This window comes from Camarhynchus parvulus, chromosome 21, assembly GCF_901933205.1.
Source record: "Camarhynchus parvulus chromosome 21, STF_HiC, whole genome shotgun sequence".
Taxonomy (NCBI): domain Eukaryota; kingdom Metazoa; phylum Chordata; class Aves; order Passeriformes; family Thraupidae; genus Camarhynchus; species Camarhynchus parvulus.
In genome coordinates, this window is record NC_044591.1 from 2673150 (window position 1) to 2700949 (window position 27800).

Genomic DNA, 27800 nt, shown 5'->3' on the forward strand with positions numbered 1-27800 from the left:
CAGGCTTGTGAAGATACTTTAATACATCTGAAAAGAATGCATATACAAAGAACTTAGACATGAAAAAGCATTGGTTCAACACTAATGAGTCTACAAGAAATTTAAATTGTGGAAGATGGAGAAGATTCCCTAAGTCTTAAATTTTTTTGAATTTGCAAACCAAAATATATTTTTGGTAAAATCCTTATGATACTCCAGATGGTCTATGTAGAGACACTGCACATGATCCTCAGGGGTTGGAGCCCCTCTTACAGGTTCAAGGTTACTCATGAGCAAAATGCAGAAAAAGGGGTTCCCTCAACTGGTCCCAATATGGTGTCACACCAAACACCAGAAGCCCCTCCCTGCACTTCTTTTCAACTGACACAGGTCTATCTTTCCACCTCTCCCCGAAGGATGCCAAGCCATCCAGCAAGAGATGCACCATCAGAGCCTGCTCCAAAACCCATTGTAGCACATCCCAGGTCCCTTTAGGGTATCCAAGCAGCCATGTATGTGCTGGTCATTGTAAGCATTTCTCTAATAATTAAGGATTGCCAGAAGGTAGATTCAATAAAAGCCAACTGACCCAGCTAGGCGTACTTCCAAAGGGGCAGTTATTTCTTCAGCACGAGCCAAAAGAATGTGATGGCAAAGATTAAGGAAGAGACCAGCAAGTTAGTCTCAAGTCTGATGGTGCATCCAGAGAAAATCATTCTCTCGTTCCTAAGGCTTCGTAACTTAGAGGATGGGGTATAAATTTATTACCTGCACAGTTAAAAAGCCAGGGCAAAAAGATAAAAGGCAACTTCAGAGAAGATGTATTTTCTACAATCCTTCTTAGAGGAGCACCAGCTTGGGACATTTTGCTTTCCTGACTAAAGTCTCCTCATACCCAGGCTGCTGGCTGGCTGCAGAACAGCCCTGCAAGGTCTAGAAACCAGAACCAAGTCTTGCTGCACCAGTGTAAGGGGCAAGACTTCAGTTAAACAGCCTAAAATTAGTCTGTTATAGAAAAAGTCATTGAGCATGCCTTGATGTTAAACAAAAAAAAATTAGAAACAATAAACAAAATAAAAAAAAACTAGTAATGATCAGTGTCTTCTGATAATACATAATTACTCAAAATTAACTAGTTTAAGTGAATTGAGGGGGCACTGGGGAATAAACACTAACATTCTCATCTCACACAGGGATCATGTGGGGGAGATGGGAGTGCAGGGCATTTGTCATTATTGCAAAAACAAATTTTAAAATTTTATCTTTAGTTTGATTTTAACATTGCTTTTAGTATGACATCAAACACCAGCTTTGCAGAAGGGGCTGTGGAGGGACGTTCATAGCAGCACACACCTGCGAGTCTTCTTCGGCTCCGGGGGCTCCAGGGCAGCCAATATCGCTTCATCAAATACATTCTTTAGGCCTTTCTGAAAAGGGGCAAAGAGAGAAAGGGGCAGTTTCATTTTTGATTTTGCACACAAACAAAACCCCAGAAAGCCAAGTGGCAGCCACACCCCTCTAAGGACACATGGAGATTTGCCATCCCTAAAGCCTACCTGCCCAGCGAAGCTCCGTACCACTGCTCTCAGCAGCTTCTCAGCAGAGCATCTCATTTTCAGAACAAGAAAACTAATCCTCAGAGAACAGACCAGTGTGCTTCACAAGTAGCAAAACACGTGCACCAAAGTACTTTCCTTAAGGCAACTTTTATGACCAACTGGCTACTCATATTTCACGTGCTAATAACAAAGTAGAAAGTGCTGCATTCAGATGGAAGAACTTAACCTGGAGAACACCTGTGGCAACACACCCCCATGTGTCAGTGGAGGAGACACAAGGTAAGTATGCAATTATAACCTTGTCCAGTACGTGCTCTAGTCGGGCATCCAGCCCTAAACACCCCAGGGTTAGAACAGCCAGGCAGAGCCCAGAAAGCCGCCATGGTAACAGAGAAGTCAAGCTGGGAGGAGTACAGAGGGGTATCATACACTCTGTTAAGGATTAAACTGGAGCCAGGAAATGCAACTTGAATAAGGTTTCATCAGTCATTTATACAAACAACTGCAATTTTTAATTTCAAAATTTAAAGACAAGCTACAATCGATGTTTTTTCCTTAAAACAATAAAAATCAGAAGCACGATAGTAAGCAGCAGCTTTACATCTTACAGTAACAGGCTTTAAGGATCTATTATTGAAATGAAGAGCTCTACCATGTTAATGAAAGCAATAATTTTAACAGTTCATAAAGCAGTAGCAAGTACATCAATATTTCCTTCCCCCCAAGGACTGACAGATACTCCACTAAAGCACAGACAGCCAAAGCAACAGCAAACATCTCACTGCACACAGGAGAACCAGAAAACCCTTCACTTTACATCATCATTTGCAGATCACCAGTTCAGGTACTTTTGTCATGCAAATACAGTTAAGAGTCACAAGTAGAAATGGAAAACACACCCATTGTTTCTTCCAGTTGGATTCAGGAAAATCAAACATCATCTCTCATTTTTTTGGTTGTTCTTTAAACAACAATGTAACCAAATCCTTTCCCCCAACAGCCTGAATTATAAAGCTAGCCACACCTGGCAACCCAAGCAGCAGGGAGTTAAGCGAGTCCAGTTCATGTTCCACAGTCACAATGTTTTACTAAAGATCTCAAGTACTGTTTTCAGTCCAAGAGCTAATACAGAGGTTGCTCTAAGATGGCAAGCAGGCACAACAGCTTTCAATCAAGATGGTTTGATTCATTTTTAACCAGGTTTCTACAGTAGTGGGACAGAGGAAGCAGCAGCAAGAGGGGAAGAAGAAAGTTTAGAATATACAGCACTTCCTTTTGGGCTGAGTTTCCGGAGGCTCGAGGGCAGCTAGGATAGCCTCATCAAACACATTCTTCAGACCTCTCTACAAGACAGAGGGGAGGAGAAAAAACAGCAGCCAGGTTAGAGGATTAGAGAAAAACAAGCAGATACAAAGAGCATTCAGGAGCAGGCTGAATTCACAGAGGCAATAAACAGATTTACTTTGCAAAAAAACAAAGTAGATCCCAGGAGAAAATCTCATTTAGATAACCCAGAAGTCAATGACAGAGACAGAACATGTGACAGGCCAAGTTGGACAAAATCAACACTCAGAAGGGCAGAGGCACAAACACAGCAAGAACATGGGGGACGGGGCCACACAAATGGTGACAGTTTCCGCTCCACTGCTGTACTACACTGAGGGAGTTTACAGGGGAATAAATCAAGCACATAGCAGCTTGCCCCAGCAGGGGGACCCAAAAGGTCAGTTAAACCTTTTGTCGTCACCCACTGTGGATAAGTGAACACCTCGGATGCACAGAGTATGGCTCCGAACTCCCCAAGTCCAGAGCAAAGGCTCCAAACAACTCCTCTGCTTTGTGAATTCAGCCCCTGAATAACTGAAGGTCTCCAAATGGCTGGGAACACACATTCTGGGATGGAAGCAGGACCACCCTGGTAAGCCATCATCACTGGCAGTCACTAACTCTCGAGTTTTTAGAAGTGATGCAATACCTTACCAGTGCTACTTTGACACTGGGAGCCAGCATGGAAATGGTGCATTTCAGTTATTCAGTTTAGTTGCCAAAGCAAGTGTAACCACAGAAAGACAGGAACAGCTTTATGAGTGCAACAGCTGGGATCCCACACCAGAAAAGCAGTCACAGAGCTGCAGGACTCTGCAGGGGTTACACTGGAACACAAAGTATGCGCTGCATTTGCTGTAAGCACAACAGGAACAGTGCAGGGCATTACCACTCCCATCCAAGTCTGCCAGATTACACACCACACCAGAAGTGAAACCTGGCTCAGTTTAGACTAACTGGACTCGCCTAAATCTACTGTCATGAGTGCACCCTTCAAAAATTCAGGAGAACTGCTTTATGATAGCTGAAAGCAAACAGAAAAGCTTCAATTACATCCTGTAAACAACTGCAATCTGTGCAAAAATTAATTTCTTTTCAGATCATTCAAATGTAACTGGTTTTTCCCTTACAGGTTATACTGGATATATCCCTTTTAGAAGGTCTTTAATCTTATTTTACTGAAGCACATATATGGGAGACCTCCAAGGCAGTGCCATCTGGAAGCATTTAAGGCCATCACATAACATGCAAGATTATACTTGAAAGAATGATAGTTTAAGGAAACTACAATGTACATTCTGTACATCCTCCCCAGAAATTTTTCTTTTTCTTTGAGTGAGTTGCAACTCAGGCTCACAAAAGAGCTAAAGACTTCCAATAAATAATGCCTCTGAAGTCTAAATAGTAATTAGATTTAATTTCTCTGTGAGAATAAGGCTGCAGCATAAAATCAATTATGTACTGTTAAACAGATTAAGAACCCAGGCAGGGCAAGAGTCAAGAAAACAATTTTACTTAAATTCTCCTATTCGGCGATTCCTCTTATTTTTGTATCGCCTGTGAGAAATTTGTTCAGCAGTGCAGAGTTTGGGATTTGTTTTGAAGGACCTAGCAAAAAAGGGAAGAGGACAAAAAAAAGGACTGGGACAAAATTGTTGTGAAAATGGACCAGGGTTAAAAGCCTGGATGACCACAAGTAACAACATGAAGGGAAGAAATTGTGTTCAATACCACAGACACACAGGCCTGTTAAAATTATGACTTTTGTGTTACACTGGAAACAGGCTGAGATCAGGCTTCCTCTGTTTATGGACAGCTTAAAGCACTTTATTTATCTGTTCAAAACTGGCAACCCACCATCAGGAGAAAAAGAAACCAAATTCAGCATTCTCTCTGGTGTGAGGTACTAGGATTGGGCTTCCGTACCCAAAAGTAACAGAAGTAACAATCACTGTAGCTGCAATCTGTCAGTCACCCTTTCCTAACAGCAAAGTCTCACCTACTTGTCACAGTAGCACTGGGTGATTTTGTAAAGAAAGGCTGGAGATAGACACTAAAAATGCCTTCATCACAAAAAGGGATTCCACAATCTGAGGAAAGGGGGATAGAACGGGTTCTCCAATAGAGCAGTTATCCAAACTTGGGGAGAAGATACTCTGTCTTTACAGAAAAAACTCAAAACTCAGCCTCTCATGACTCACATAGTACAAAAACAAATAATGCCAGCTCCATGATTCTATGAATATTAGCTACTGTGGTGTCAAAGTAATTTGTAAATTAGTTGGGAAGAAAAAAACCACCCTACACTGCTGAAGTGAACTGCACAGAAGCATCCAAGGCAAAGAGAGACTGAATACCCAGCTGAGTCTCATTCAGCTAAAATCAGCTACTACAGCATCGCCTTGCAGGTAGGAAAATAACCCTCCAGGCCAGGGAAGCAGCTGCCTTCTGCGTTCAGCAAGCTGCCAGTGAGATCACTGCAGGAGCTCCACACAACCCTTTGCAGATCAGTTACAATGCTGTTCACCAGCTACTGATGACAGACCCAGGAAAAAAGTGTTTGGTGAGTCAACAACAAACGAAGGGAGAAAAATGGAGCAGATGCAAACCAACTAGTTGTCCAGGTGAGACGGTTTCTGAATGCTCCTCCCAGGTCACTCCTGACCACTAAAATCATCACTTGGTATACAAGCACTAATGCTCTGGAAGAAAATTCAGGCTGAGCTTCCAAGTGCATGAAGTTGTTCAATAGATATAGATTAGTCTATCGGGAAATGGAAAGAATGGATAAACATTTTTTGTCATATCAACTCTTGCTGCAGTAATTCTAAGTGATTCCATGCAATTTGAGCAGACAGAAGCTCAAGTCCAAAGCAAGTCCAAAGCTACAGAGGAAAGGGTCTCAGAGAGCAATACAGGACAAAGGCCCTGGTAGGTATTTACCCAATTAGCAGGTTCTACAACCTAGTTAGCAGGAGCATTCAGGCTGGGCCAGACACCATCTAAAACAGTATTCTGGGGCTGAAGAGACCCAAGAAAAACTACAGCTCAAGCATAAACAGCCCTCAGCTTGCCTGCAGGCAGTTAGGAAGCATGGCCAAGACCACCTTTTGATCAGGGATTCCCAGGATGAACAGCAGCATGCCTCACCACATCACCTCCAGTGCCAGTGTCCTGCACAACTCCAGCAAAGCCACTTCCTTCACAGGAGACACCCAGGCAAATCTTTGTTACAAAAAAGCCTGAGGATTTTAAATGGAAGAGTAAACATGCAATCTGGGAAAAAGGGGCAAGATAAGTAGAACTTCAGGATTTGTGAAGTTTGGTAATAGCTTTGTGCTCAAGGAGATCAATGAACAACATAACTGGAAAGAGTGTGGAGCTTGATACTGTGCACCCCCTGGTTCCATGCACATCAGAGATGAACAAATTCTTTACAGACCAGCATTAAGGAAGCTGTTCAAAGCATTATAGTCAATTCAGCAAGAGTAAGAACCTAGGATTAAGTTCTCAGAGCATCCAAAGTCAAGGCAACATGTCAGCTAGCCAGAAAATGGCTCCCACTCTAGTATTCCTAACTGAAAGGGAAAAGATAATTGAGTTTCTTGCTCTCAAATCAGCTACTTTAGTTGGCATTTGACTCACATTCACAAGTTATAAACATGATGTAAGAACTGTCTTAAGAACTATTTAACTGTTACTTTTTGTTTTAACAGAACTTCTATCTGAAGGAAGGACACAGGAAACAGCTCACCACCAGCTGCACAGGAAGAGAAGGCAGCTATCAACTATGAAGGTTTCCAGTCTTCAAAGTACCAGCATTAACTTTAACGAGAGGCATTTTTTCCTTTGTCTGCTTGTTTCAGCAGTGACGTGAACTCTGTGTCCCAACCCAATTATTGTCCATAATGTACATTCTAAGTTATCAGTGGTTATTTTTCTCCAGCACAGAAGCAAACACAGTAAGCACACCCTCCTCCATCACCCACATTAGGCCTAAACCACACAGGCTGATTTTCTTTATACCACTGCCAACTCTCTGTGCCTTAGAACAACATGACAAAGAGAAAGCTACACTGTAAATAGCAGAAACAGAGCTTACACCCCTCCACGTCCACACTGAGTTGTTTTTCCCTGGAACTGAAAAAAAGTATGGAATAAAAGCAAGCAAAACTGGTCAAAGACCAACTCTTACCTGCGTAAGTGCAGAGCATTCCACGTATTTTACAGCCTTCAGGTCCCGGGCCAGCTTTTCAGCAGTCTCTGGAGTTATGGGCTTCTGCTTGTTCTTGGCAAGTTTCTCAATTGTTGAGGGATCATCTCTTAAATCAATCTGGGTCCCGACAAGCAGAAAAGGAGTCTTTGGACAGTGGTGAGTAATTTCAGGTACCCACTAAAGACAGAAGAGACACAGCATTTGTTACTAACTACCTAAGATAACTCCTGACATACTTCAGCAGCTCCGTTTCCATGCGGAGTTCAACCAACCTTTTCTTTCACATTTTCAAATGAAGAAGGAGAGACCACTGAGAAACAGACCAGAAATACATCTGTCTGTGGATAGCTGAGGGGTCGTAATCTATCGTAGTCTTCCTGACCTAGAGAGGAGGAAATTAACACTGTATTAGACCCAGACAACAAAATCCTGCCCTTTACAGGGAGTCAGAATGAACATTTCATCACAATAACATGGCTGTGATTAATCCTAACTCTTAAGCAAATAGCCAAGCACATAGTGAACTCCAACATTTGAAAAATCTAGCTTTCAAATCCAGAATTCATTCAGTTGCTATGTAACAGTGAGCTGCTGAAAGTCACAAGAAAGCTGGGAAGCCTCCAATACATTTTGAGATCAAACACCCTCGGACTGCATAACACTCTCTTCAGTTATGAAGGACAGTTGCAGAACGTCACTCCAGTTATAGGTGACCATTCATTACAAGTATTATGCCATCAAATTTCATTACCCTGCAAAAAATCCCCTCCTCTTAAGAAGGGAGAAAAAAATAGTTTTGTTCTGACTTACGCTGTGACTCACTGAAGTGTCTCCAGGCATGAGGAGAAGAATGTTGCTGGTACACATGACTGCGACCAGGCCACCCAGCAGTATTCCCCTAAAACCTCACCGAAGTCCCAGCATGGGCTGTGCTCTGGAAGAAGCCAGCCTCCTCCTTTTGAGTCCCTATCTGCACGCAGTCTCTGCAAGGCACCACTAGCACTGATCCACCAGCCTGACTGTCAAATTTCATTCTTAAACCTCCTCCTGCCCAATTCAGCAGCACTACTTTTAGAAACCAAATTTGGCAATGAAGCTGCTGCACTTACTGGCAATGAAATCCAAAACACTTGTTTAAGATGTCTCAGATTCCAACTAATGTTGTCTCACTCATCATACATGACAAAGACCTACAAGATCTTTAAGGAGTCAACACAGCAGCTGGGACACCTCAATGGAGAAGACCTACAGTTTGAAGATGGAAATCTAGACATCCCATCCTGTCTACTGCGCTTGGCTGGACAGAGAGGAGTGAGCACTGACCAGAATCATAGTCTCAGTATGGTTTGGGGTGTAAAGAATCTTGAAGCTCATCTCATTCCAACCACCTGCCATAGGCAGAGACACCTTCCACCAGGATCAGGTTGCTCCAAGCCCAAGTCAATCTGGCCTTGGACACTTCCAGGGATCCAGCAGCAGCCACAGCTCCTCTGGGCAACCTGTGCCATGGCCTCATCATCCTCACAGGGAAGATTTTCTTCCTAGCATCTAATCTAAATCTAAAATAATGTGTTGCAATTAACAGACTACTCCAAAAGTCTATCTTCCAAGTACAAGCTCAAAACAAAGACTTGGGTTTTAATCTGAGAACCAGCAATAGGGGCTTCATACATCACTAAATTTTGTCACCTGTGCTGGCTGGTATTTAGAAAAAGCAGGCAACCATTAAGAACACATACTTTCCCCTCAGCAGTCCTGCTCTGGAAAGAAAGCCTTTACATTCACAAGTGCACAGAGTCACCTACACACATTAAAGTAATTTGGTAACTTCTCAAAATTACTAGCTGGATCACTGCTAATGTTGATAACAGAAAATGTGCGTAACTACACACACAACACCTCTCAGAGGTCTGAACCCTCAGCCGGAAAGCAGGCATAGAAGGACCAACACAACTACCCACACAGGGACCATGCAATGCTAGAACTGCTGTAGGACCACCAAGATCCCTACAGCAGACCACACAACATACGTCAGGAAAGAGTCTCTCTTTTCCACCTAACTCCTCATCCATGAAGTAGGGAGCTTACAATAATGGGAACACAAATCACATCTGGGAGAACATGGAGAGCTAAGTGAAGCCATGCTGAAGAATACGTTCAGTACAGACAGCTCAAGGTACAGATGCAGTGCCAGCTGCAGGTTGAGCTCTGGGTGTCCAGGAGCTCCAGAGGAGCTGGCACTGACCCTCTGCACAATGAAGGGCCCAGGGACCTGTGGCACAGCCAGCTGATGCACATTCAGAGATACAGCAGGAGCCAAGGACTCAGCTGGAAGCTCCCAGACTTTCAAACACGTGCTGTGAGGGATATAAAAGCCTACTGTTTGCTTTGTTCAGTGTCTCTTCCCAGAGGCACTAGCTCAAGCTGTTCTTTTGGTTTTGCACCACAATTAAATTTTAAGGCTCTGGATGCCTGAGACATCTATGGGAAACCTGGGGCTGAGGCAGTAAGGAGACCTTGTCTGACTGTGGAGTGTGGTGCACAGTGAGAATCAAGTGAGGCCCCACTGCATCACTGGAGTTGCCACTATGAACAGGCTTCAGTCCCAGCTCAGGTGGTGAAGTGTGACCAGATGGCCAAAAAAGAAAGTTTCTTTAACCGCTATAGGGTTTAACTGGAAACCTAAGATTGTTTCATTAATCAAATTAGACACTAATGATGCATGTAAGAACACAGCTGGAAACAGATTAAATTATATCAGACAATTTTAGATGAATGCTTATGGACTAAGCTCTCCAGAAGGGCTCTTTTGAAGAACAGTTTACAACACCAGTTGCTGCCACATCACTTCAGTATTATTAGGTGGTAGGGACGAGTATCCAGCAGCTGAAGCAGTTTCTACCATTTCTTTTCACACATGCAAAGCCATGTTTAGCTGTTTCATCACTGCACATTTCTCCAGCCTAAAACTGAGATGCAGCTTAAACAAGAGGCCAGCAGATTTTTAATTTTTAAAAGCAAGCAGTGAGAGGGCTTATGAAATCCACACCCTGACTTCATCCACATTAAGGATGCAGAGACATACAACACATTTAAGAGGTTCTAATATTAGTCATTCTGTCTTGACAGAATCAAGAGAGATTTTCCCCTTCTATTAAAAGAAAATCTCAACAAAAAAACCCCAACTGTATGTCTTCATGTTCAACATCACCTCAGGTAAATCTTGGTCAAGTACAATGATACAAGCACTTGGTTTCTCACCTGCAGTATCGAAGAGGCCAAGGGTGTAAGGCTCTCCTCCAATCATCACTGTTACAGCATAGTTATCGAAAACCTGGCAAGAAAAGAGACACATGTTTCAAGGAGACACGATTCTCAAACCATCATCCTACCCACCTTGCCAGAGCACATCTGATTTGAATAAGAGACACCTCTAGAGGAAAACAGAACCATCAGGCTTACAGCATTATTACCAGTAATACTATTAACAGAACAATTTCACATGTAATAGTGATACTCCAACTGTTTCCACAACATAGTCAAGCAAAGGCATGTAAGGTACACCACTGAATAACACACAATAAAAACCACTGAGCAAAACACCTACAACAGTGTTTGCCTGTTACTGTAAGGAGGTTTCCCACGCTGCCACAGAAATTCCAAACTTCAACCTTAGTCTTAGACACAGTAAACACATCCTCACAAGGACAGAACATGTAAAGTCAGCCCTGCCATTCAAGGGTACGCAGTGATGGGGCTGTATCTCACAGTACCTAAATCCTCTGAAGTCCATATTTCTGAGTATCTAGGGAACTCTATTATAGAGTCCATCCTTTCAAGAGAGATTTATCCTCCATCTTTGAAGGAAGAAAAAAAATCTGGTAAAAAAATCAATCTGTGTCAAATCCAATCTAAAAGGAGAGTCTGGCTCCAGATACCAAGCTCTACTGCCTCTGCAACAGCACCTGGTACAACAGTACTGCCCTCCAGGACATTGCACAGATTAAAACCAGCACTACCCACTACTGTTTCACCCACTAAGTGGCTTACAGTACAACTGAGCACAAGGGCCTACCCAAAAGCTCAACTCCTACACCCACCCACTCAGGAGAGCACTGTCTGAGGTCAGCATCCTTCATTTCAATAACGATGTTATCTTCAGAACCACAACAGACAATACTGCAGAAACAACCTATGGCAAAAGATCCTCCCCACTGCAAAAAAAAAAAAAAAAACCCACCACCTGCCCCTGCAAGTTGCTGCATGGTCACTTGGGGCCAGTCAGGATCTCCAAAGAACGATGAGGAAATTCTGCTTCCTCACAGAACTGCAGCCTGAGCAGCTCTCACAGCTGAAGTAAATCACAACAGGAAAGATGTCAGCAACCACCTCAAAGGCTTTTCATGGAAGTGAGCAGGGAGGGATGTGGAAAACAAGTAGTCACGTGCATCTGTTGTTAATATAGTAAGAGCTTAGGTCCTTGGAAAAAGAAAAAAACAACAAAAATTGAAGAGCAGTGAGACTGCACTTCAAAGCTGTACTCCGCAGAATTCAAATGTCTCCTTCCCACCTGAGTGCCCTGGTTAAAGACAGACCTAACACAATCTTATTTTTTTCAGCTTTTCAAAACTTACAATGACTGAGAAAGCAACTACGGCCACTGCACACTGCATATCCCCAGAACATCATCCAGAAGCAGAAATCCACTTCCCACACTATTTTGAATTAGCACATTCAAGATTTTGAAGCACTGCAAGAGACATCACCACTCGTCCCCACTACCTGCAACTCAATCCATCAAACACTGCATTGGGTTTGCCTTACTGAACACACAACAAAGGGTCTAGCTCCAAATCACACCTTGAGGTTTAGGGATGGTTGAAAGTATTTTCACAGGGGACATTCAACATCCCATGAGTGTACTGCTTCAAGACCCCAAAAGACTTATCAGGATGAGGACTCCTCTGTTCCTAGGAACAGAACAAGGAACCAGAGTGATGAAGGTTGGAGCATTTCCTCTTCCACATGTCAGAAGATGGTTGGCAGCTCAATCCCCCAGCAATATCCCCTCATTTTTGTTCAGCTACCACCTGTAGCTGCCCTTTCAGGGCAATTAACATGTCTCCTTTCTCATCTTGTTTTTTGTTTTTAAAGCTCCCTATCTACAAAATGGGATTTTTTAATTTCAATTTTTGTGTTAAGGTACAGTTTCTATTGAAATGTTTGGGGTAGAGCCCTGAGAAGGCCAGGGTTATGAGGCTGGCCTTCACAGAAACCAGGCAACTATAGTCTCATAGTACAATTCACAGACAATTTCATCCTCAGTTGTGCCAAAATGGCTAAAAAACAGAGCTCAAAGCAGTTCCTGCCAATGCCAGGCAGCCCACTGCAGCAACTGGCATGAGCTCTCACTTGAGCTGTCACAACCCAAAGATTGCCAGTGCCTTTCCAAAGACGTGCCCTTCACTGCCTTGATTTTTGAGAATGGCAACAAAATCAAAAACATACAGGTAACAAACTACGTGCAGTAGCACCATGAAACCCATCTTCCACTGGGAAACATCCTCCATGAAGAGAAAGGATTGCAAAACACAGCGCCAACTGAACAGAACTATCTATCGGACTGAAATGGTGTGCTCTCCATCCATACTGTGGCCAGGCCACCGCACAAGAACAGAAGTATCTGTTCTATTTCTCTGTCCATTTATTACTAGAAGCATTAGTTAGAATATCAGAGGTGATGTTCCAGTTTCCAGAGTCTGAAGTATGCCTCTAGGCTGTTCACAGAATTAGGAATGGGCCTCTGATATCTCCAAAACAGCGAGTTCCTCAAGCCATGAAGTTCAGAGGTAAATAACATTTTGGAAACATGAGGCAGATTTAAAAGGCACTATAGAGAAGCCTTAGCACACCTTGAACAAACTTCACTGGCAACTAACTTTTTGGCATATTTTCCACATTCCTTTCTAGCAGAGATTTACAGCTAGTACTACTGTGTGCAGGACAGGATACCAACTTGAAGGCTTTCAAAACATACATTTTAAGATTATAACATTTTTCAGCTTAATCACTTCCCTTAAGGGATAAGTATAGAAACACTCACTGCTGAATTCACTGATCTATTTCATTTTGCCTTGACTATAAAGAACAGCTTAAATACGACAAGCAGCCTTTCACAGGTTCAGCACAGAATGTAGCTGCCCTACAAGCATCACATCAGGATATCTGACACCACTGAAAAACTTAAGAATGGCAAAAGAGTTTCAAATGCCACTTCTCTACCAATCCATAACAGAGCCCATGAGAGAGGCTGATCCCGGGTCTCTGTGCCTACAGCACAATCCACAAGGTCCCACTAGTGACCACTGCCTCTACCCTGAACACTACGAGGTTTGGGAGTCCTTTCATGTTCAGCTCCTGATCTACAACTAAAGACAAACATTTTTATTTTGTGGAAGTCTGTCCTACCCAGGACAAACCTCGTATATGGTAAGTTGAAAAATTCTGGATAGCATATAAAGCCAGTATCTCAAAGAGACGTGATGATGTTTACTGCAACTTCTTTCCCACAAAGAGAAGACATTTTCGTAAAGTCCTATTCCAAAAGAGCTCTCAGGCAGAGCTACCTGCCATCTCAGAGGAGCTACCTGGTCTTCTGAGTTACTTTGTAACACAGAGAATATTACCAACGCTTTCACTGGCAGATGTTCTCTGTGATGCATTTCCACGTCCAAATTTGTTTGGGATACATAGATAAACTCTTCAACTTGTATATTAATAGAAGATGGCCTTTTCGGTCCATAACAGAGAAAATTAGTAAAAAGAGCATCCAGCTGCCAGTCTCTTGCAGCAACCTCACTAAAAACTGACCCACCTCAGTGGCAGTACACCGATCTTGCATATGCAATATTAAGTAGAAAAGCACTTTTCTAACAGGAAGACTGTGCACATGCCTCACAGGCAGTCAAACTGCTCTCAATTTAAACTTTGGATAAGTCAAGGGATTCAGTACTTCAGAAAACTGAGCCTGTGAAACTCAAAACAGTTACTTCAACGTAGTTAAGGACTATGCATACATTTGGAAGTACAAAACAATGTGACTGCATCCAAACACACTCCTCATACTTAGCTGAAGTTGGCACATCACCCTCCATAGTGAGGATGAGAAAAATGAGCCTCAGAAAATGTTAATTGTAGTCACTGACTATTCTAGCAACATGAAACAATCCCTTCCCTAAAAACAAAGATGTAGCAGGAAGTGAGAGCACAACCAGGAGAGCAGGTGTTCCTACTGCTTACTCTCCACTGATCTGCAGTTGTTCACACTGCTTATCTCACTCACAGAATCCATCCACAAAGAAAATGCAGATTCTGCACAGCAGTCAAGTAGCAAGAAGTGACCATATACAGGTGAACTGACTAGCACTACCAGGTGATATGGAAGGTAACAGCATGGTATCAGACTGATTCTCACTTTTCCATGCTGTATTAGTCAGTCTCCAAGAGGCTATAAGAACACGTATTAGGGAATGCATGCCATCAAGGTTAGTTCGAAAAGGAACTCATGCTACCCCACCTCAGCAAGCCCAAAGAACAGTTTGAGCCATTCTCACACTTACCGTTGGTACGTATTCCGATGGGAATTTATTTGTTGTATAAGAAATTAAGAGACAGGTTTTACCAACAGCACCATCACCCACTACTACACACTTGATCGTCTGCATTGTTGAAATCTACTAGAGTATCAACTCCAAAGAGAACCTAGAAGAAAAAAAAATATATATTTAGATGTTTCCCACATGCACTAGATAGCCATGCACATCACCTTTGACGTGAGCCCAAACCACTAATAGCATATGTGAGATATGAAAACATGGCATTCCTAAATGAGTTGGTAGATCCTTTCCCTCCACCACACACACAAAGCAGCTCACATTCATAAGCAGAAGAATTTTTGCCTAGTTACCTAGAGACAGGCAAAAACACCTTTTGGCTTTTCCAGACTCGATTTTTATGCATGGAAGTATCCAGCCTCACATGCACTGGAAGCTGGAAGCGTAAGTTCTGGTCTTGAGAGCTGCTCAGCAACACACCTGCCTTCCAGAGAGTTCCCGCTGGAGACCAGCTCAGTGTAAGACACACCAGAAGTGTTTACGGAATAGAAATTAACATGTACAGACAAAAATAAACACGATTATTTTCTTCTCTCCCTGGCTTTTTTAAGACCTAAGCATCATTTTACAATTTTCTGGTTAAGGTTGCTAGTTAACACATACCTTTATGCCCACTGTGAAGTGTTTACAGCACTGAGAGCTCAGCAGGGCATTCAGATCCCAAGAAGACGGGATTACTCTTCTGACATCACAAAATCTAAATGCACCCAGTTACTCCAACACAGTCTCAGCAAAAACTTTAGTACATGAACTAAACCAGTATGCATCACCAATATCTCCTCCAAACACTTGCTGGCTATCTCCAGTGTTGCACAGCTGTCTTTCATTTGTGTATTACCTTAATTAGAGGTGTACCAAGCCTCTGGTCATGCCTTCACATAGATGTGTGAAATCCTGACCCCAGGAAATTAGTGGCAAAGCTCTCACTGACTGTCAGCATAGTATCATCCAAAACACTTTTATTTACAGCAACAAAGACTTGCTGCAAAGTCTCTGTAAAGTCCTGAGGGGGAGCAGGAGGTGTTGCAAGCAGCAAATTTGCCATCACAGGAACAGCAAAGCTTTAGCAAGCAAGGATGTTGCCATGGTTCTCAGGTCTGGGTAACAGCAAGTCAGGGTAACTGTATTAAAAAATCCAAATCAATCCCTCCTGAACTATTCATTTGGTCACTTCCTGAAGATTTCACTTCTTACAGTAATGTAAATAAAGTACAGTGTAAATCCAAATTTTTGAGGCTTTAGTCACAGCCAGCAACATGATTTGATACTGTGTATCACACCGTCATGCCTGCAAGGAAAGGAAATTGCTAGGGACTCAAAAGAAACATACCACCCCCAGCTCTTTAGACACCACAGGGTTGCTCTAAGATTTCAAGAAAGACAGCTACCTTCATAATAAACATCCTCAAAAGTTCCTAAGAACAGTACTTGTAGGGGAATACTAGCTACAACCATTACCACAAGACCTGGACAAAACCACAAGCAGTTTTAGGAAATGGCAGCAAAAATGCTCAGGGCAGGCCATCAGCAAGCACCTGGTACACCAGGCACTCACACTGCCATCCTCATCTATAATTCCTCTTTCAGCAAGCACAGAGATAATAAATTATGTGTGTAAGCATCAGGTGTTGCCACCAGTGCCCCATTTCAATATCAATAGAATCTAGTGATTTATGCAGATCTCAGTTTCCCAGCAGACATCCAGAAGGATGCACTGTGCAGACATATCAACACGCCCATCATTAATACAACAAAAAGCTCTGCAATTTGGCCCTGAAGCAAACACATATTTACTCAGAAGGAAAAAGCAACTATTTACATTTCAAAAGCCATCTTCTGTGTTCAGGCCAGTTCAACTGTTTACACCCAAGTACTATTATTCAATATTGCCTCAGTTGCGAAGGGCTCCCACAGTTCTGCCTTGCCATGCTGTCAGCACTGACTGATCCCAGAGAAAGTCCCATTTCAGAAGAAAAAAAAACCAACCAGACAGAGAGCAGGCAGTGCAGCAGCACAGCTCAGGCCCATATTAAGAAAGTTTTCACGCTCAGAGAAAAGATGCAAAGGGATTAGCCACTCATTAAGGTGATTTCAAAAGGAAAACACGCCAAAACTCAGGCAGAGCAAATGAACCCAAGTGCATTTCAGCTAATCCCAGACACAGTCAGCAGTATGCCCCACTCACATAGGCAATACAATTCTAGCATCTACCTTTCGGTTTGGGCAAAGCCCAAAGCATTCAGCTCTGCCACTGCTCAATAAGGTAAGCTGCTGCCTCCAAGAACTCCTCTCAGAGTTAGTAAATGAAGTACAAAACAAATCTCCAGACTGGGTTTCCCAGCCACTTCTCATACGTTTTTCCAATTTCCACTCGAATTTGTTACACTGCCCAGCCCTGGAACCCCTGGAACCCCTGCTCCAGCTGTCCTTGCTCACCCCAGGGCTGGCACAAGTGGAGGAACATCCCTCTCACATAACAGCACTTACAGTCAAACCTTTAGAGAAGCCCTCTTTCCAAGCAGCTCTCTCCTTGGCAGATCAGAACTCCTCCATGCTGTAATCCTCCCTTCCTGTTCTACCTGTAATTTGCGGGTTACACATCTGCTTCAGACCACCTGTCCAGAGCCCAGAAAACACACAAGAGAGAAAATCCTGACTCTGAAGCATTCCCTGTGCTCACTGCAACAGACCAATCCATGACTCTCCATAAACTCAGATTTTGTGTATTACCAAAAAACCTCACATACACCTTTGTAAAAAGAAAAAACATTTAAAGCTCATTACTCCAGAGAGCATCAAACAAGCCACAGTACTAGAAAGTGTCTCAGGTCACAGAGTGTGCTGCAAGCCTTTGCTTCTTCCCTGTCCTTGGACACAGGCAAGTTCCCCCACACTGACACTGGGAGAGAAGATGTTGTTCTCTGGCAAGGGCTCAGGTCAGAGTCTGGGGCTGACACAGCACCAGCTGCACACATCTCATATTATGCCTACCACAGCTCCGACTATGGCAGTGAGCTATCAGCCCTATCCCACACAGTTTCTCTTGAAAAACACCAGCACTGCAAATCAAGAGCATCTACAGGAGCACTGCTCATTCTTTCTCTCTGCACCTCCAATTCCCTCCTGAGGCAAAGCATTGGTATGGTGCAGATCAACGACTCAAACACACAAGCCACTGCATGGGGTGAGGCAGCACACACTACTGTTTTCTACCAGGTGACCTGATCCTTTCAGTTTTCTGGCAGTGGGAACAAAACAGAGAGCAAATAACCCAAAGCCTTGCTCTGGAGCCTAAAGCAGAATTTGAATGGCAAAACAGGGATCTGGAAAAGCCCAGGCGGGGCTGTTTTCTTTCTTTTTCGGTTTTTTCCTCCTTTCTAAAACAGAAAACTAATAGCATTTACCATGAAAACAATTGAACTGGATCACTGAAAATTCTCTATGAAACAAACAAGTACCACTGCTCTCACACAAGTTCTTCAATTCTGGTTGCCCCCACCACAATCAATCAGACACTTCAAAATTACACATTAAAAGAAACAAAAATTTGGGCACATCCCTTAGGTAAAGAGATCCCCCTACATTTTTAAATGGATGCATAACTTTATGCTTAAATACTGAAATAAGATGGTGTAAGTTTTAAATAGATTTAGAGTGTTCAGCACAGGCCTCCAAAGTCTTAGCAGTGGCAAAGTAGCTGGATGAGCTAATGTTTTGCACTTGTAAGAAGTCCACAGATCACAGCTGAAAACAAGCTCATTTCTAAGGAGCTTAGATTCACAATCCTGGGACCTCCTCTTCCATAGGAATAGCTTTAAGGATACATACATCATTGATTTGTGGTTTAAGTAATTTAATCCAATTTGAGATTAACCACAGAATAACTCGTCCCCAGAGTGCAACGACAAGGGAAATAGAAACAAAGAAGTTACAGAGGCTTTGGGCTTTTTGCCCCCCAGAAGTCACCACTTACTAAAAGGGAGTCTGTATGTACAACACCCAGCAGAGAGAGCAGTCCAAGCAGTTTTAAATATCTGAAAGAATTGAAAGAGACTGGAAAGCACTGAAGTCATCCCAGCCTGAGGGCAGTGAGTGGATTTTGAGCCATGTAATTGTACGCCATCTGGCCAAGCCCAGACAGAAGAGCTGATAGACTAGGAATGCAATGCAGGTCAATATGACTTAGTTCTGTTCAAGGAGCTCTGAAGACTTCTTAAAAACATAAATAAAAATATTTTAAAAAAAGAAACAGAGCATTGCACTGATTTTATCCCTCAAGCCTCTCTGTAGTGTAATCAAAACCTTCAGCAATTCAGTAAAGTACATGTTAACTAATGATACTTGCAGTATTTGCTAGATTTTAACCTGCTCAGCATGCGACCACAACAGCAGGATTTCAGAGAACTCAACACTGTCCTAGAGAACTGGGGTCTGGCATCTGGAAACTGTGGATTACGCAGCCATGTAAACTCTGTCAAATTCATAGGCACATTTTACAGAATTTTGCTTTAAAGCTCAATTACACTTCTGTGGAAGACAGCTGATCTGCATTGAGGATTAATTCCAGAAGTGTTAACAGAGATGTGAGTAATACAACAAACAAGGAACGGAAGTCTCCAGGGGGACATTCTGGAGCTCGGTAATCCTTCCTGGAGCAAAGGAAATTCAGGAGGGACAGACTTTGGTCACACAGGCCTGTTCAAGCACCAAGACACTAACCGATCACAAAAGGCTGAAGAAATCCACGGTACCCATGGCAGGTTCCCACTGACTAAGCACTAGCCATACCATCCCAAACACACTTGCATCTCCTGTGCAAGTCTGACTTTCCCATCCTAAAGGCAAGCATATGAAATATGGCGGTACTATGGGAGCACTTGGCTTTCACAAACTTTCTGTAACTTAATAGTAGCTCAAATCTGTTCCAGTGCCTATGTGCACTATTAACTGGAAAATTAAGTGAAATTTTGTGCGGTTTTGTACACAATCAGTGTTCCCTACTAAACTCAGAGTTAGAATCCCCACGATCTCACCTTCACTCCTGCTTCACATGTAATCTGAAGAAGAACTCACAAGCCGTCAAGCTTGTTAAAATTTCTCTAACTTTTAAGCTACTGAAGTTTGTTTTCAGGTTAAAATGTGCACATTCTCCCAGCTAAAGGAAACTGTGCTGTCAGATCTGTCTGCGTGTCCTGAACTCGCTTCCTGCCTCAGCAGCACCACCACTTCCTCTATCAGGCAGGACTGAAACTGCTGCCATTTCATCACTAGGACTGGCTACCTTGGCTCACTGCAAGGTACTGCCAACTAAGAACCAATTTGTGGAGCTCTCTGGGATACACCACTAGCATAAGAGTTGAACCTTAACCAGTCAATCACAGCTTCCAGATCCTGTTTGGGCACCTGCTCCTCATTCAAAGAAAACAAGCAGCCATTTCTGAAAACTAAGATTTTTTTTTTCCCCATCCAATGTCATTTTACAGTTAACAGTTTATTCATCCAACTCAAAGCACTCAGGAGTCCACAACGACAGGAACAATATTCACAGGATTTTATTAATGATCTCAGGTAACTACTTTTGCCCTTCCATGGTAGTTTCATTTCATATCCTGTAAAACCACACAGTTCTAAATAAAGTCCTCCTTTGTACTTGATAATTTCTTCCCAAATTAATCTAATCCATTTCAAGGTCCTTACCCTCAGCCACCTCTCCTAGCCCTACTACAAACACTTTTGCTTTTCAAAGTGACAACTCTCCAGTCACAGGGGCACCAAGGAGGGGTACCTGGCTGCTACAATCCCAGCAACCTGATTTGCCTCACCAGAGATACCTACCAGCATCACATGGAAGAGGCACTCTATGCCTATATTACAAATACTACATGACAAAGGTCACCACGTACAACACACTGTTTCTCTGCAGAGATCCCAAGCCATTAACGAAGGGACCACATGAGCTCAGCTGCCAACTGCACAGGGAGAAGACCTTGGACCTCTTGGTACAGTCACAAACCTGTGATGTAAAACACAAACAGAAACCACTCTCTAATTAAGAGTTAACTACAGAAGGATGAACTGGCACAGAAAGCAAAACTGGTTTTAAGAGTAGTATCACCATGGCCAGAATTCTTCTCTGCACATGTGCAGCAACCATCTACAGATACAATGAAAATCCTCCAACCCAAAGCCCACCTTCCAGCTTGCTAGGAATCATCTTCTTCATGAAGATCTCACCCCAGACTAAACACATCTGCCACTTCTATGCTAGTGAAGTGGTAAATGACACATAAAAGAATATATTAGGTTCTCAACTACCTGGTGCCCAAGCTCAACTGTCCATCCTGCCCAGAGCTTAGGCTGCTGCAGACACTTAATCTCTATATACAAGCACACTTGTAACCAGAGGTTCCAAGTCAAGCTTATCACCTGGGTCTTTAGTTTCTTAGGTGAGGCTTAAGGCAGCTGTTGAACTACAAACCAGCACAGTACTGGAGTTTCACTCCTCTAGAACAAGGGAATAATGAAATCCAAGCTAAAACCTGCAAAAGCACAAGGGACGGACTTGAGACACAATCTTGTATTCCATCAGTTCAGGATCTTGAAAAGGCTATCCTGCTTTAAGCACTGTTTTGGGATTAACTATCACTAACAGATCAGACACAATCCTTTAAATACTACCAGTTCTCCCTGCAGAGTACAAATTCTGCCTCCAAAAACCAGTGTGGCTGTTTACTTTATAAGTGTGTCTAATTACAAGACAGAGGCACAAAAGTTCAGTTGCACTAGAAGCTTTGTCAAGATAAACACAAGAATTCAGGTAAAGACCTGGATCTGCAGTGGGTGGGTTTTTATCTGAAGTTGAAGAGAACGACAGCAGCAGAGCATACTGCTGGGCTCCATCCTACATGCCTGCTCACATCAACAGTCTCAACCTGGTGTTGGACGTCAGCATGAGAAATTTGTGGGCAGGCACACAAAAACAAGCAGTGGGAAGAGCCACAGGATCACCATCACCAACAGAGCTGGATCAATACCATGACAGCCCTGGTTTATCTCACAGGTTCCTGTTGTTCTTGAAACACACAAAGTTTGCTATCATCACAGGAATCCCTGTTGGAAGATAAAGCATGTGTCTGAGGTCCTCGAGCATCCCTTATCTGCAGATTAATCGACTCAACAGAGCCTGTATACCCCAGCACCTCTGCAGGTTTGAAGTCCCCTTTCTGGACAAATTACTATAAATTGCCAAAGAAGCAATAAGAGATCTCTTCTCAAAATGCAACTATCATAGAGCTATCATAGAATAGAACAGAATATGTTGAGTTGGAAGGGACCCCACTGTTTGAGGTCAACTGATCTTTTCTATACTTAATGCAATTTTCTCTAAATCTGTAATATTTGAGAGCTACTTTGCACATCTTCCTAAAGACTCCTCACAACCACCTGGTACACACACACAAAACAGGAAATGAAGACAGTTGGGCAGGGAAATTTGAATAGCCTGAGCCCAAACTACCAGCAGCACCATAACACACATTCCAAGTTTTGCAACTTCAAAAAACAGAAGAGGAAAAACATGTCATCCCATTTTAGCCCTAAATTCAAACCCAGAAAGCTGACCAGCTATATAGTGTGACTCAGCAGGCTCTGCTGCCATATCAATTACACTGCAGCGCAGCTGTGCCTGCACCTCCTTAGCCACAGGTACTGCCCACTATCCCACTTCAAGGTTCCAACCAACCACCTTCAACTGAACACAAACTCCACAGAAAAAAAGTGACAACTTTCCCATTATCACTCTGGTTACGGTTACGCTGTCAAAAGTAGCATCACCACTGGAAAAACCTGCCCCAGATTAAGCACTGGGAAGTGTGTGGGGTTACATTAAGTCCTTTTCTGCCAAAGGCATTTTAATCTTATCTTATTACTCTTCACTTTCACACTCTACAGGAGGCTGTATTCCTCAACCATGCAACAAAATCCTATTCAATATTTTATTACCACTTAAAAACCCCTATTTTCAGTAACTTTGTTGCATACTGATAATATTTAAAAATACAAGCTGCACCTACACTCTTATTTGAACACAGCATCCAACCAAGGCCCACGTGGCCCTGATGGTTCTCCCCACTTTCCCATGGCCAGCTACATTCAAAAGAGGTAGAAAAGATATTGGGAGAAGTTCGTCTATTTTGAGGCATGTTTTACTTCATGAGAAGCACCTTGTCTTGCACACTGCAGCAGATCCTGCTTACCCCTGTTATGCTCAGGGAACAGGACAGCTGCAGGGCCTCCATCCACACAAACAGAAAGTTCCCGGGAAGACGTGCTGTGTTCAGGGAGAACAGCTCAGGCTGCGTACCAACATGCTGTTTGAAGACTCCAAAGAGAAAGCCTGATTAAAAAACACTGCAAAAGCAACTTTTTCCAGATACTGAGCTGTCCTGGATCGCTGTTAAAATAAAGTAGCTGGAAGTCACAACACTCACCAACACTATGAGAGCAGCAGGGAAGCTGCCCTTCATTCACCTAACCAACAGAAGGAACCAGAGCAGCTGGAACCACCCCACTTTGCCAAGCCCAAGATGAGCCCCAGCAGCCCTCTCCTCATGACCCGCTGGGCAACTGGCAGTTATTCAGCTATCGCCAGATGCACAAGAGGCTCACGAAGACGTAACAGCATTCCAGGACATGGGAGACTCAGCGACACTTCACATGCACTAAACCCCGAAGTACCACTGAACTCAAGGTAACTGCTCAAACACACTGATGCAGTCAGATCCAGGCCCCACACAAGCCCCTCAGCATTCAGCTGTTCCCCAGCTGCTCTTTGGTGCACACAGTCATCCAGCTTATAGAGTGGCAGAGGCCTTCTTGACTTGCATGCAAAGCTGCAGGAGCATTTTTGTCATTATTTCCCCAAACAGAACACTCATCATTGGCCAGAAACACAGCACAGCATCCTTCAACTTGAGACGAGCTGAGCAATTCAAACCAGCTTGCTCCAAAGCAAGATAGTTCTGGCAGTCTTAGCTACTGCTGTGAGTCTAGCAACACATGCCACATCAATCCTCTGCAGCTCCCCCAGGGTCTCTACTGGTCCCAACCCACAGCAGCCTAAGGCTTGCTCGAACACCACCTCAGCTTGGTGAAAATCTTCACCTGCCAGAGTTCGGTCTATGCTGGAAAACACATGCAGATCCCATGCAATCTCATCACAGGCATGGACAACTTGGCAAAAATGTAGCTGGAAGTACCTACAGGAGACAAGAAGTATCTCTCCAGACAAAGGTCCCAAGGAAGACTCCATGTTACTTTACTAAAAAAGCTTCTGTATTTTTTCATGAGACAAGAAAATGGTGCATGGAACAACTCTCCTGGTAGGAATTATGCCATAACACTCTAAAGTAATGGGGTGAACTGGCATCACAAGAGCTTAAAACATAATAACAGCTTTTAAAGGCTTTTCAAAACAAATTCTTTGTTTTCTCTTTATAAAATATCACGTGTTTCAAAGAAAAATCAACATTTTCAAGGAAAGAACAGCTGCTCTACTGAAAACAGGCCAATTAGTATTTTGAAGTTTTACAGCTCTTTAGGTCAGAGTCATTCTCTGAAACTCCAAGGGGAGATTACAAAGATTAATTACACAAACTCTGCTTCTTGTTCTCACTGTTTGCAGTTTTCTGCACACCCAGGGCCAGGTAACCAAACCCAGTTCATCCACTCAAAAGCAACCTAAAGGATCCCCCACAAGAAGCTGGAAATTACCTGCCTTAATGCCATTCCTGTCACTCACCTCAAGTACTGACATACACACCATGGGCTGCAAGAGGCAGCTGACCACTATGTTGAGGTGGCCAGACATCCTCCGGGAGGGAGAACTTTTGTGCCAGGCTTCAACCCTTCCAGAAACTCTGGAGAAAGGGATTTCTTTACCTACCACTCCTAATGGCAGTCCTTCCTGATGGATATACAATTAGTTTGTATAGTGTACAACCATAATAAAATGTAAAGTGTAGGGTCTGGCAGAAGCCAGATAATTAAATGGTGACAGGCTGCAGAAATGTAAAGATACTTAAAATTTCTTTTAAAATTTTGCATAAAAGCTTATCTGGTCAATAAGTTGCTTTATTTGTCATATATTAACAAGGGTGCTTTCACCTACATTTAATGTAAGGGAGTGAAAGGAGCCAAGGAAGAAGACTAAGTGGTTAAAGAGGGCTTCTTGCTACCTGAAGCACCAGAAACCAATTTTACTTCCATTTGATTTGACAGAAGGTTCATCTTCTGAAATTAAGAAGATGTTATTCTTTTCTTAGCAAAGAATATTTTCCTAAAGGACAAGGATAACTACACCCCCTACAATTCCTCCTGTCACTTGTTCCAGAAACCCATATCATAAATTCATGATGGTGTCAAAGGACAGCAGGAGAGCTCGGCTGACCACAAAGAGCAGGCAGAGGAATGAGCACACACAAGCCCACAGACAACTTTCAAAGCTGAGAGCACTCACATGGGCATCAAGCAGATTACACACACCTCACCTGCAACATCTTACATAAACCTCAGCTGTAGTGCTGCACATTTGTTTATTGTCCAAGTCTTCCGGAGCTAACAGCAGAGCTGGAACCCAGTTACACCAACCCCCCCCACAGTAACAAGAGAGTGGCTGAAAAGGTTTTAATTGTAAGGTCCAGCTATCTATGCTCATAAGACATGGAAAATTATTTTAGTACTACAGCACCATTTTAACCAGAAAGAAACTTTACATCAAGATTAGTGGCCAGCTTCATGCTGCACTTTCCATCAGGCACACACACAGTTTAGAGCAAGGAAAGCCCACAGCACACTTATAAGAGAAATCCCTTGGAGTTTCACAGAGGCTCCATTTCTGTTTACTGTTGGTTTTTAGCAGAACGACAGCTTCCAACAGTTTCCATTTTAGGTACTTCACACTCTAGAGCTTCCAGAGCTTTTCTATTTAAACAGTAAAAACACCACGAACTCCCCAGCCCGACCATCAGTCTTAGGAAAACAAACAATTCTAAAGCAGAGCACCTAATGAATTCAGAGCATCAGTTGCAGGTCATGAATAACCAAGTTCAAAGTATGCAAATCTAGTGATTAAAATTTCTGCCTAGGATATGTTACTGAAGTGAAAACATGTTTTATCTTACACCACAGTAACTTTTTATTCCTTGCCAAGACTTAAAAATCTTTTTTTTCTGTTACTGAAGCATAAATGAGAACTGTTTAAACACCAAATCATTTTTACAGTCAGCAATATACTCATTCAAACCTTACATGCATGTCTAAGACCTGACTCAAATACACGCTTGTCTGTACGATCTTCCTCAGAACCTTACATTAACAACAAGAGTTTACAAAGCAGAAGTTTACAACAGAAGGGAAGTTTACAACAGCTTCCTCACATACAACTAGCTGAAATTTGCTTACTGAAAAAGAGAAGATGTAATGCTTTACTGAGTTATCCCAATCAGCTTGATCCTGGTTTTAAATGCCCCCTTCCAAAAAAAAAGTGTTTGGGGCACTGCAACTCAATACTTTGAACAACCCACACCTCCTTCCCTGGGAGAGAAGCACAGATGAATACGAGACAATCACAGATGGCCAGACCAAGCAAGCCACTTCTGATCACCCAGTTGCCAACTAACATGGCCTCTTCGCCAGAGCTTTTCTTCCTCATGCTGCTGTCAAGATGGGATCTCTGGCTGCCCCGGCCACAGCATCCACACAGAAAGGACACCAGGAATCCTGAGCACGAGAATGTTCTTTGTTAAGCACAGGTTTCCAATGCTGGCTGTTATGCTCACAGCTACATGGCCCTGTGACTGTCTCCTACTGCTGTCACAGCTGCAAGTTCTATCTACTTACAAATACACAAGTGAAGTCTAGATCACTGAAACAGACCTTTAAAACACAGGCAAGCGTTATGTTTCTGCAGTATATACATTTTATGAGATTCCCAAGGAGAATGAAAAACACATGTCAACATGAACCCTCGAAGCAGGGTTAGCTGCTGCCCCAGCTACAGCCAGGGACATCACGCTGTAACGAGAGCTGTGGGACAGCTCTGGGTAACCCACAGCACTGGAGCTCGTGAGGCAGATACCCAGAAGAGTCTGCGACTTCTCGACTGAGCGCTGTCTGTGCAGGGCACATAACTGGAGCTCATTCCCTCACCATGCCCGCACCCCGCTGCGGTTCAGGGCTCCTGTGGCACGGCACACCTCGCCCAACCCCTAGCCCCCTGGGGCTTCTCCCACAGCCGCGGGCGTAGCCGGGCTGCACCAAGCGCGGAGGGCCGCGGCTGGAGCCGGGACGGGCAGGGCCAAGGGAGTACGGGCGGGCCCCGCCATGGCCGCGGAAACGCTTCCTGCGCTGCTCCGAGGGTCCAGTCCGTCCGCCACCCGGAAAGGGGGGGGGGGAGGGTGGGCAGGAGAAGCGGCGGCCATGCCCACCGTCTCAACAGACCAGGCCCACAAAGGCAAGCGCTCGCCAGCAGCCACCGAGACCCGCCGGGACGAGGCCGCCCTTCCCCCCGGCAGGCGGCTGCCGGTGAGGTTCTGCACACACAGCGGGCCCGGCAGGGCGGCTCCCGCACAGCAGGCGCTCCGACCGAGGTGAAGGCCAGGGCTCCACTGGTGGGTGCTGCGCGGAGATCAGGACCAGTCGGTGGTCCCGGGGGTCCCACTGCTAGGCCGGGGGTCCCGGTCCCGGTCCCGGTCCCGTCTCCGCCCCCCTCCCCCCCTCTCACCTCGGACGCTCCGCCGGGCGTTGGCAGCTCACTGCGGGGTCTCCTCGGCGAAGGCACAGGGGCAGCCGATTGACGTCACCGCGCAGCGTGCTGGCGAGGGGCGTGCCAGCTACAGCGCCCCCTGCCGGCCACGCGCCGCTGCTCGCAGGGCGCTGCATGGACCGGCAGGGGGCGCGCGCGGGCACGGCCTGCCCCATGTGGGGCTCGCCTGGGCAGCGCCCAAACTCCCTGTAAGTTCTTTTGGTTTGTTTTTTTTGTTTGTTTGT

General features: G+C 44.0%; 1 protein-coding gene across 2 annotated transcripts; it reads right to left on the reverse strand.

The window, feature by feature from the left end:
* On the reverse strand, nucleotides 1–27645 carry CDC42 (cell division cycle 42). 2 transcript variants are annotated; one of them, XM_030963611.1, is made up of 6 exons: nucleotides 27535–27645; nucleotides 14700–14841; nucleotides 10342–10414; nucleotides 7353–7462; nucleotides 7060–7257; nucleotides 1–1406 (listed from the first exon to the last, which is right to left on the reverse strand). In XM_030963611.1, the coding sequence occupies exons 2-6, from the start codon at nucleotides 14802–14804 to the stop codon at nucleotides 1317–1319; spliced, it is 576 nt and encodes a 191-aa protein (XP_030819471.1). In that variant the 5' UTR covers nucleotides 14805–14841; nucleotides 27535–27645; the 3' UTR covers nucleotides 1–1316. The 2 variants fall into 2 exon arrangements, with proteins under 2 accessions (XP_030819471.1, XP_030819472.1); XM_030963612.1 differs by lacking the exon at nucleotides 1–1406 and adding an exon at nucleotides 2028–2881.
* Between the last annotated feature and the right edge of the window lie 155 nt (nucleotides 27646–27800).